Below are 12,346 nucleotides of genomic sequence, written 5' to 3' on the forward strand. Positions count from 1 at the left end.
ATCAGAAAATGGAGGAATTCTGTGAGCACCAAAAGTAACAATTCCTATTATTGGAGGCACGAATAAAGTTCTCCTCATAAAAATTCAAAGAGTGCAGTGGGAAGCTGTGGAAGACTTATGTCAAATGTCACTATGAAATAGAAGCCCATACTTATAGAATCATAGAATAGTTAGGGTTGGAAAGGACCTCAAGATCATCTAGTTCCAATCCCCCTGCCATGGGCAGGGACACCTCACACTAAAACATATCACCCAAGGCTTCATCCAACCTGGTCTTGAACACTGCCAGGGATGGAGCATTCACAACCTCCTTGGGCAACCCATTCCAGTACCTCACCACCCTCACAGTAAAGAATTTCTTCCTTATATCCAATCTAAACCTCTGCTGTTTAAGTTTCAACCCGTTACCCCTTGTCCTATCACTACAGTCCCTAACGAATTGTCCCTCCCCAGCATCCCTGTAGGCCCCCTTCAGGTACTGGAAGGCTGCTATGAGGTCTCCACGCAGCCTTCTCTTCTCCAGGCTGAACAGCCCCAACTTTCTCAGCCTGTCTTCATATGGGAGCTGCTCCAGTCCCCTGATCATCCTTGTGGTTTTGTAATACTGTATTTTCCCAACTTTGAAGACAATAGCTGTAGTTTTCCTTTAAAATTATTAAAATATATGATCCCACAGTTATTCTCAATCCAAACAATCAACAGTTGCTTAATGAAAGCAAACCCATCTAGAAACTATTATAGATTCATCCTATGATTGCTCCTGCTTACCAAACACTTTGCTAACACTTGTTGCTTTAAGGCCCATTAAATCTGGCAGCTGATCAATAATGATGTCTCTGCTAGCCTTTATCTTGTGAACTCTTTCAATGCTTCTTCTCTGCCAGTCAGTCCAGTAGATGTAATCTCCCAGCAGAGTGAACCCAAATATATGTGGAAGCTTATCTTCTAGGAGGGTTTTTCTCATTGTTCCATCAACATTTATGACCTGTTCGACGATAAGAAAAAAAGAATAATTAATCTTCTTTAATGCTGCTACAATCAAATGGCAATATCAACCATATTTTGACAACTTCTCTAGTTTTACACAAGGACCTTCTGAAATTCACAGCATGCTTCTTTTAAGAGAACGTACTGCTTATTTTGTTGAAAGATAAATATATTGGAATGACAAGACTGAAAGCGACTAAACACCTTCTCCATTAAAAACCAAAGCAACATGAATTTAACTTGCATCAGTTCAAACCTGCAAACAGCACTGCAAATGGACTGGTTTTTTTTGGGATGGGAGTGAGATTCAGGAGATTGTCAATCTCTATTCATGCCTTGGTCTCAACTGAACTCTGTCTGCAGAAACAAGGGATTGCTGGACTGACTTTCAGTACTAAATCACAGGGAACAGAAGCCGTCAGAATTCCTTCAGGGCACAACAAGGCCCGCACTTATGATAAGCAAGATCTTTAAGATGTGGAATAAGTGTTGACTTATGTAAATTTGTATTCTGAAAATTGCAGAGAAAGCAAAATAGCACTGGAGATAGGATAAGCCCCACATATATATATATATATATATATATACACATGCAATATAGACATGCTATTGGGTAATTATTTCCTAAGCAATTACTACAGTGATCTCGTGCTTCCCCATGTTGCTTGGCATAAGGAGAGATTCATATGGTCTGACCCTGATCAACAATCATTGGGCAAGATAGGAACTTAAAATGTCCACATACAATTCCCCCTGCCACATCCCTAAAGTCACCTCTATCTATGTACTACACAAACTGCAATAGTCTTTTGAGCATTCCAGAAATCTCTCATCCATGGCAAAGAGTGTGTGTTTATGACACAGGCAAAATATTTATCTGACAAAACCCCAGATTCCTCTCCATCCTACTTCTTGCAACTGGTAGCTGTAATGTAACTATGGTATTTTGTAAGGTGCTACTTGAAAATGTATCCTTTGAGCAGCATCAAGTTCAGTGTCGCATTGAAACCAAAACGAAAGACCACAGCTGAAGACAATTTATTTTCCAATGTGTTTTGATGCAATTGCTTTGAGAAATGCTTCACAAGTAGACAAGTACTGTCCTTAAATTTAGACTACCATGGCTTGTGATTGAGGTTTTAAAGAGTCTCCTCTGACCTCACTTGGAGTATTGTGTGTAGTTCTGGTGTCCTCAACATAAAAAGGACATGGTACTGTTAGAAAAAGTCCAGAGGAGGGCCATGAGGATGATCAGGGGACTGGAGCAGCTCCCATATGAAGACAGGCTGAGAAAGTTGGGGCTGTTCAGCCTGGAGAAGAGAAGGCTGCGTGGAGACCTCATAGCAGCCTTCCAGTACCTGAAGGGAGCCTACAGGGATGCTGGAGAGGGACTGTTCATTAGGGACTGTAGTGATAGGACAAGGGGTAACGGGTTGAAACTTAAACAGCAGAGGTTTAGACTTGATATAAGGAAGAAATTCTTTACTGTGAGGGTGGTGAGGTACTGGAATGGGTTGCCCAGGGAGGTTGTGAATGCTCCATCCCTGGCAGTGTTCAAGGCCAGGTTGGATGAAGCCTTGGGTGATATGTTTTAGTGTGAGGTGTCCCTGCCCATGGCAGGGGGGTTGGAACTAGATGATCTTGAGGTCCTTTCCAACCCTAACTATTCTATGATTCTATGATTCTACTATTTGGAAATTATTTGTTTATTTAGACTCATACTAACCCTGTACTTTGTAGGTGATGAAGTTGCCTACACTATGCAACACTTTTGTGATTTAAAGGGAGCTATGGCTATTTCAATGCCATATTCTCCTGACTTTTAAACTGCTAAGTGTTTATTTAAGTGCAATATTTATTTCTTACTTTTAAATGTCTATAACTTACACACAACGTAACAGTAAGCCATTAAATGCCTAACAATATTGTGGGCAGTCAAACCCAACCATCAGTTTTAGCATAATACAGATATTATACAACAGTAAGTTGCAAAGATTTCTCCATACATGGTAGGCAGCACAAGCACCTACAATTTCTTTTTTCAACACGACCAATGACAACCACATCGTATTAAATTATCATGTGAATGTCATGATGTTCACACACACCCATAGTAGATACCCAAATAAATCAAAAAATGAAATCTCCATTTTGAATCCCTGTAATACTTTACAAATTTGTGAAAACAACATGCACCTCTTCTGGACACAGTTAATTTGGGCACCACGTTTCCCCTGCAGAGAAACACAATCAGATGTGGTCAACAATTTTACTATGTGAATTTTATATTAAACAAAAATAAAAAATAAATGTTAAATGCTAGCACACTGTATTGGGTTTGCACAGCAATGAGGACTGTCTCCCATGGGAAAAACTCGACACTGCAGCAGGGGAAGAGTGCGAGGACTCCTTCCTTGAGGAGGAAGGAGCAGCAGAGAATGTGTGATGAACTGACCACATCCCTCATTCCCTGTGCCCCAGCACCTCTCTCTAGGAGGCGAAGAAAACCGTGAGTGAAGTTAAGCCTGGGACAGAGGGAGGGGTGGAGAGCAGCTGTTTTAAGACTTGGTTTTATTTCTCATTCCCCTACTCTGTTTTGATTGGCAATAAATTAATTTCTCTTGATTCCAGTCTGTTTTGCCTCTGACTGTAATTGTTGACTATCTCTCCCTGTCCTTATCTTGATCCATGAGCTTTTCCTTATGTTTTCTCTCCCCTGTTAAGCTAAGCAGGGAGGATGGTAGAGCAGCTTGGAGGGCACCTGGCACACACCTCATCTTCCAACCACCACCAGCCAAACAGCAGAGGTGAGCAGTCAGTGAATGTGTCCTGTATTTGCCTATGATATTAACAAAATTAATCACTGTAACAGTCTATCTTGCGATGCTACAACGAAGATGCCTTCAACAGCAGAGGAGAACTTCACAACTTTATCCAATAGCTTATGTGAATTTGAACCCAGGCTACAATGTAAACAGGATGCAGAAACATGCATTATTTAAAACCATGTGTACTTGAACCATGTGTTTATGAACCTCATGAAGTTCAACAAGGCCAAGTATAAGGTCCTGCAAAACGGGTCAGGGCAATGCCCAGGATCAGTACAGGCTGACAGATGAACACATTGAGCAGTGCTGCTGAGAAGGACTTGTGGATACTGGTGGTCAAAAAACAGGACATGACCCAGCAGTGTGTGCTTGCAGCCCAGAAACCACTCATGTCCTGGGCTGCATCACCAGCAGCGTGACCAGCAGGTCAAGGGAGGGAATTCTTCCCCTCTATGCTGCTCTGGTGAAACCCCCCCCCTGCAGTGCTCATCCAGTTTCAGCCCCCTGTGACAGGCAGGGACACCTTCCACTAGACCAGGTTGCTCCAAGCCCCCTCCAACCTGGTCTTAAACACTTCCAGACATGCCACATTAACTCATCATTTAATACCAGAAATGGTGTAGTCTGCTGATTGCAGCCAAAGGGAAACTTTAAAGGTGCCTTCCTTATCATTTAGCACAGAGACTAAAATATGCTTTTTTCTGCTCAGGGTTTTCATCCTCTTTCTGTAACTGATGAATGGATTTCAACTGGGGTCAAAGGACAAATGCAACACTAAATCTTCTGTGTTTTCCAAACAAAACACTGAAAGCCCCCCTTGAACAGAGGCATACACTAAAAGTCCTTGAGTAGTCTTAAGACTTTGATGAGACAAATCTCTTAATGAGGCATCACCAAACTCAGCTAAAATCTGCTGTGGACAAAACAAAATCAACATCACACTTTAATGAACTGAATTACACAAAAACCATGGTAAGGTGATACGGTGTGATTTGGTTTTTTAGATGCTGTGGCAGTGTATGCAAAATGATTTAACAAATATTTCCAAATATAACACTCAAAAGCTCTTGGCTCTTTGAAGAAGATTAAAGTAAAACAGTGCAATTAAATTCTACACATCAGCACGATTCATGTAGTTGAGTTATATTTCAGGTGCACCTGTGAAAAGAACAACTACTCAGCATATGTATAAGATGTCTGTCTTTGACAGAAAGCAAAGAGAACTCAGACACCTTGCTCCTATATTTAATTCATTCAGATAAAACAAAATTTATTCAATTGCTACAAAGCTGTAGTCAAATGGAAGCCAATATCTGGCTGAGCTAAATCACTATGTGAGCAGTAACTGAACATAACAGGCTGTCAATGTTAAAATGACATGACTGACATTACGAGAGAGACCTGTGTGGTGTGCTTGTGCATCTATGAGCGTTCTCTTAAGGATCTATTCCTCTTCCCCTATGGAAGAGAAGAGCTACCCTTTCTTTTGCTCTGAGGGTGACTGAGAACTGGGATAGGCTGCCCAGGGAGGTTGTGGAGTCTCCATCCTTGGAGCTCTCTGGTCGTGGTCCTGTGCAACTGTCTCTAGTTGGCTCTTCTTGAGCAGGGTGCTGGTACCAGATGACCTCCAGAAGTCCCTTCTAACCTCAACCGTTCTGCAATTCTGTGAATGGCTTCTAAAGATTCTCACCAGAATAGTCAAAAAAGACTTCTCAAGTGAAAAAAGCCCAGTCTTCTTTGGCTGAAGAAAGAACTTGTGAGACCAATCAAGTGGGTAGCAGTCAGTAGGGAAAGGAAAACATGAAGAAAAACAGAGAGAAGTGGAAAACTCTGGAGGGTAAAGATGCCTGCCTCAGAGAAAAGTGAAGCAGTTGTAGGCAGTCTATACCACAACCTATATTCAGCTGAGTGTAAGCCATTTGTTAGTATTTCCAACAGCTGAAACACAACCACCTTTCATCAATGCTTTGGGATGAAAGTGAACCCTTTTTTTATTTTCTGGTCTGAAGGAAGTCAATGTTAGGCAAGTATTGGCAGGCATTGGCAAGCTGAAAAGAGAATAACATTAAAATGAACAGTACCAGAATCAATATATATATATATAAAAGGGTAGGGATGGATAGACAACAGATGTATCTGGCTATTTTCCACACAAAAATACTACCACGTCTCTTAGCAATCTGTTGTCTCAAGCACTTGAGACTCAAGAATTTAGGAAGCAGTTCCTTGTTGTTATCAATAATTTCTGTCCACCTTGACAATATTTAGGCTACCTGTTAAAAGCTGCTTCATAAGTAAAATTCATCAGGTTTCTATTGTCATAACATTTTGTGGATTAATCCTACATGTATATTGTGGCTCTTTTTCAGACCATGCTCATTTCAGTTGAGTTTTGATGTTGACGTACATTTTTACTATTTCCTGATCTCTCACACTGCTAGGTGTTAGTGTTCATTGCCAATTGAAAACTATCACTCATTTCTCACTTCAGAACATGGCATTTAGCTTGTTGAGGATGCAGTGTAACAAGACATTTCTCCTAGGACTTCACAAAATCTTCTTAGTTCCAGAGAGAGTACTGCAGTTTTGGACAAGACTTTCAAAACATAAGCACATGTAATAAGCTCTAACAGACACTGATGGATAAATTTCCTCTCATTGGAAAGGTTAACATGATTGGGATTCTGAACCTCCTTATATTTTATAAACCTCATCTAGGAGCAACTAATGTTCCCCATATGAGTTACATCAGCCTGATAGTTCAGAACTTTGTTCTGTTCACAGGATATCAAAGGATTTAGGGTGCAGCTGGTGAATTCTTCAACTTATCTCTCATAAGCAGGAACACAATGATATGCTTCAAAACTCCTTAAAAGGGGAAAATATTCAACACAAACATTCTCAAAATAATTTATGGCAACTGGTGGCTAGACCCTAAAACATAAAGAAACTACTGAATTAGTATTTCAGTTTTATTTTTAGGTACAAGTTGCTAATTTAGTACACTTCAGGGAAATTTTACCTTCTGTAAATACTTTTTCATTCAGAAACATTGACCACCACGAGTTAAGTTTGGGGGGGCATGTGACAACTCTACAATTTAGCTAACATTCATTATGAAAAGAATATGCCTTTCCAACTTAACTTCACCACAGCACAATTATCAGAAACCATTTGTAGCTCTTCACACCCTCTTCATACAATGATAGGCATGTACAGTCCTTCAGAGAGCCAAATGATGAAACTTTAATGCTCTAAGTCACCAAAGTGTCACATATGGAAATACCATTGGAGGTCAAAGGTTAAAATAACAGAATCTACATTAGCTAGCATGTCCATCTATTCATGGTAGTACGCCTTGAAGAATGGATGCTTTTATCCCCATTTAATAATAGATTAGCTAAACCTCATGTACCTCCCTTCTTCAGAAAATGAATCAATCTCTCATTAAACAAATATTTCTGACAAAAGGAGACAGATGAAATATTAGTGCAGTATGAATACAACCTAAGGCAGTAGGCATATGACAGCTCTTTGGAGGGAGACAATGGAAGGCTAAGGGCCTCCTGTATGCATCTACATGTATTCATTCAATTTACCATCTCACAAAATCCCTGGACCAAGTTTTGGATGAGAGAGCTTGTTTTTAGAAGGATGTTTATTTCTAAAACTGTTGTTTCTGTAGCATACAAGCAACTGCAACATCGCAGCTCAGGCTAGAACAGCAGTGCTGGAGTATTAGATTTTTAAATCTGATTTTATTTTTTAATACAGCATTCATGTGAGCCACAAATACACTCCTCTAACAGCACATTTTAATATAAGTAAAGCACGAAGACAAAAATGCTGATGACTAAACCTTTAGCTCCTGAGCACCTAAACTATATGGATCAGTTGTTGCCCTTCCATGTCAAGGAAAAAAACCCTGAGCTTAAAAATAATTGAAAGAGGAGAGGGTTGTTCAGGTAAATAGCATATGCATACCCAGCTTTTCCTCTTCTGTAGATACCTGTTTTGGTTCACTGTCGGACTCAGATACCAGGAGCAGATGGACTTTGGCCTGACCCCTGTTGTCCTTTTTTAATTTCTCAGCTCAGAAGAGGTTAATGGCACTACTGAAAGATGTAGGGGTATTCGCAGAAGTCCATCTAGGAATCAGGAATCTAATATTAGAAATCATGTTCTACTGGAAAATGAACAAAAAAGCTGCTTCTGTGAAAACAGCTATGTAATCCAAGAAGGTTTTCTGAAAGCATTTGTATGTACAAGTTAAAAAAACAATCTTACCATTTTCCAGCCAAGAACATCTGAAGTATGGTAATTCAGAAAGTATTATGATATATTTGCTCATGGCCTGGACAGGTGGATTCTTTGCTGGCTAAAAAACTGGCTAGATGGCTGAGCCCAAAACTGTAACAGTAAGTGGTGCCACATGAAGTTGGTGACTGGTCACTAGTGGTGTTCTCCAGGGTTAGGTATTTGGGACAGTCTTGTTCAATACCTTTATTGATGATCTGGCTGAGGGGATTTAGAGCACTCTCAGTAATTTTGCAGATGACACCAAGTTGAGTGGCAGTGTTGATCTGCTGGAGGGTAGGAAAGTTCTGCAGAGGGATCTGCGCAGGCTGGATCCATGAGCTGTGGCCAAGGGTATGAGGTTCAACAAGGCTCAGTGCTGGGTCCTGCACTTGGGTCATAACAACCCCTTGCAATGCTCCAGGCTTGGGGAAGAGTGGCTGGAAAGGTGTTCGTGGAGAAGGACCTGGGGATGCTGAACATGAGCCAGCTTGTGCCCAGGCAGCCAAGGCAGCCATCAGCATCCTGGTTTGTATGAGAAATAGTGTGGCCGGCAGGACCAGGGCAGCCATCATCCCCCTGTACTGGGCACTGGTGAGGCTGCACCTCAAGTCCTGTGTTCAGTTCTGGGCCCCTCACTAAAAGAGAGATATTGAGGTGCTGGAGTGGGGTCTACAGAAGGGCAACATCTGTTCTCACATCAGTCATTCTATGCTTCTGTGTGATTGCTGTTTATGAAGCCTTTTTATAAGCAGAGATGAGTACTTCTCAGCTCCATTACTTGCACCCCATGTTGTACCCTGTAAATCCCTCCACACTGTGGTCTCCAGTACATATGGAATGCATTCTGAACACACAGTCTACCAGCTGTGGTAACTGAGAACCACAATACTCTTATAAAATAAGAAACATCAGTCCCAGTTTTGGTGCAATTATGTTAATAAGCTTCAAACATAACCATAAAGACAAAAAAAACCCTGCATTTTTTTTAGAATTATTAAATTAGAGGAAGAAAAAAGAAAAAGCTTCACCTTGGTAAATTAAGTTGCAGAATTTAAAATATTTTGTCTAGATTAAAAAAAAATCTTTTAAAAGCTAGGTTTGTAAGGTAAAGTTAACATTTTCAGATACATCCTAGGTATTATTTAAAATATATGTATTGTTAAGAACATACCATTTCTGTTTGGTTTTGCTATCTACAGGTTATTACCATACCACAGGTGTAACATCCCCATATGTAGACAGAAGCAGCACCTTTCTAGATCGCGTTTGTAAGTATATTTTTAAGTAATAATCCCATAACAGATGACATATCAGCTCTTGAAATGTTATTTCCCCCTCATGATCCCCCATCTTTTCACATACTTGATGAACCATTTACTAGTAGAAGAGGAAGTATCACAGATCTAATCAGGACTTCCTTTTTGTCAGATCTGTGTCTTTCATTCAATTAAAAAACCCACCTTATCGCATTAGAAAAAGCTTATGAATTGCTGATGTAGCTGGGCAAACCTGCATGGCACATGTCAGACTAGCAGGATACAAACTGGTACCAAAGAGAGAAACATATTTCTCCCAGTGCTGTGCGGGCTCAGGAGACTCTTCTGATCTTCATTTGGGATACCTGTATCACACTCAGCTTTTGGAGTATCAGAGAACAGACAACTAGTTAACAAGTATTTCTCACATATATCGCTATCAGCATCAGAGAGTGATGGCTGAGATGTACCTCTTGAGAACGTGCCACCGGTGAGGCTCTAGGTATAAGGTGTCACATACCAACTGAACCACACTAATGGGGTGTGAGTACACCCCCTCCACCCTTTACCAGAGACCTCTGCAACCCCATGTGGTAGTAATCACTCATTTAGCAACCTTAGTAACTGCCAGTGTTTTTTGGTTTTCTGATCATCTCCACCAAGTTTGCAGGCCTGCAAAAAGACCTGGTTTCAGTTTTCATGGACACAAGTATTTAACTTCTTTTCTAAAGTTAGATTCAGACTTTGGCTCAAAGTGCAGGGCCCCAACACTTGTGAAGCATGCTACCCCTGTTCCAAAAAGGGCTCAGGATTCCTGCTTTAGCTCCAGCTATCCTTTTGATCTCATACCTTGCACAGCACTCCTGGTTTTAAGGCTGCTGTACCATTCTGAGGCAAGTACAGAATGAAAGGATATCAGAGACTGAGGGATGAGACCAACCTCATCAAAAAGCTAGGCCCTGCATGTTTGGGGTTTTTTTGGTTCATTTATTTGTAATTAGCTGAAAGAGATTAATTTCTATACACCATTTCACCAGTACTGGTTTACAGCTCCATTGTAAAACACTGAAATAGCTACAGAACTAAAAAACATGCCATGAAGGCATTCTCCAGACAGATAAAACATTCAGAAGACTCTCTGCAGACAAAAAAACCCCACAACCCTCTAGATAGCTAAAGATAAAATACAATTTTTAAGGCATCCATTACCCTAAGGGAAGGAAAAGCCTACAGCCAGCTGCATCTTATAGAATCATAGAATAGTTAGGATTGGAAAGGACCTGAAGATCATCTAGTTCCAACCCCCCTGCCATGGGCAGGGACACCTCACACTAAACCATATCACCCAAGGCTTCATCCAACCTGGTCTTGAACACTGCCAGGGATGAAGCATTCACAACCTCCCTGGGCAACCCATTCCAGTACCTCACCACCCTCACAGTAAAGAGTTTATTCCTTATATCCAATCTAAACCTCTGCTGTTTAAGTTTCAACCCATTACCCCTTGTCCTGTCACTACAGTCCCTCCCCAGCAACCCCGTAGGCCCCCTACAGATACTGGAAGGCTGCTATGAGGTCTCCACGCAGCCTTCTCCAGGTTGAACAGCCCCAACTTTCTCAGCCTGTCTTCATACAGGAGGTGCTCCAGTCCCCTGATCATCCTCGTGGCCCTCCTCTGGACTTGTTCCAACAGTTCCATGTCCTTTTTATGTTGAGGACACCAGAACTGCACACAATACTCCAAGTGAGGTCTCACAAGAGCAGAGTAGAGGGGCAGGATCACCTCCTTCAACCTGCTGGTCACACTCCTTTTGATGCTGTAAGTGCACACTGAAGCTGGCTCATGTTCATTTTCTCACCCACCAACACCCCCAAGGCCTTCTCCGCAGGGCTGCTCTGAATCTCTTCTCTGCCCAACCTGTAGCTGTGCCTGGGATTGCTCCCACTCAGGTGTAGGACCTTGCACTTGGCATGGTTAAACTTCACGAGGTTGGCATCAGCCCACCTCACAAGTGTGTCAAGGTCCCTCTGGATGGCATTCCTTCCCTCCTGCGTATCAACCAAACCACACAGCTTGGTGTCATCGGCAAACTTGCTGAGGGTGCACTCAATCCCACTGTCCATGTCAACGACAAAGATGTTAAACAAGACCGATCCCAACACTGATCCCTGAATTACTGGTCTCCAGAATGCCAGACATCTTCAAGAATGGGATTAAACAAAAGATCTTGTCAGCATGGAAAAGTGGAGGAAAGGGCAGAACAGAATGTGGCTGGAACACAGCCAACATTAAATTTTTACTAAAGAACCCTGCAAACAAGAGCTAAGTCACTAACTGCACCTACAGTGATAACACTCATCACTTTCTCCAAGTCCCATACATCCTTCTAATCCTATAAACTTTTTCCAGAAACTCACAAACATTCTGTTTTATTACATGTGTGGAAGAAATGGGATGCTAGAGTGGAAAGACTTCTTCCTTTCCACTTCTGCTGGCTACCTGCAAGACTGAACTAGTCTCCCCATTTTAGTGCCTCTGTCTCTCTCTCTCCTCTTTTGTTTTGTCTATTTAGCTTTGGGGCTTGGTGGGTGGCTGCTTGGGTGTTGTGGTTGTGTTTGTTTGGGTTTTTTGTTTGGGTTTTTTTTCTTTTGCAACTTACATTTGGCATTTTACTTAAATCTTCAGCTCTTGAGAGACACCGACTGGGTGGGAATCTTGGCTTAAATTCTAACATAAATGTTTGAAGTGTTCTGGGTTTCAGAGAAATTTAAAATATGTAACATGAATCCCTGGAAGGCTTAAAAGAAAAGGGCAAGAGGCAAGTAACAAAAAAATCATTTTAATTCCCGATTTCTAAACAGATCTCCTTTAGGGAGAAGAGCTGTTTCATGCATGAGCTGCACTGCCTGGGGCAATGGGACAAACCCATCGTCTGGGTTTAGTCATACTGGAACAACCACACACTGTGTTTTCAG

The 12,346-nt window shown here is 41.5% G+C and overlaps 1 protein-coding gene across 3 annotated transcripts in view; it reads right to left on the reverse strand.

The window, feature by feature from the left end:
• Window positions 1-12,346, reverse strand: part of LRP5 (LDL receptor related protein 5) — a 132,290-nt gene that overhangs the window by 36,928 nt on the left and 83,016 nt on the right. For all 3 annotated transcript variants that reach the window (XM_034065091.1, XM_034065090.1, XM_034065092.1), the window contains exon 8: window positions 769-985. In XM_034065091.1, the coding sequence (XP_033920982.1) occupies window positions 769-985 (217 nt within the window). The remainder of the gene's footprint in view (window positions 1-768; window positions 986-12,346) is intronic.

The sequence above is a fragment of the Melopsittacus undulatus genome, chromosome 8 (assembly GCF_012275295.1).
Source record: "Melopsittacus undulatus isolate bMelUnd1 chromosome 8, bMelUnd1.mat.Z, whole genome shotgun sequence".
NCBI lineage: Eukaryota > Metazoa > Chordata > Aves > Psittaciformes > Psittaculidae > Melopsittacus > Melopsittacus undulatus.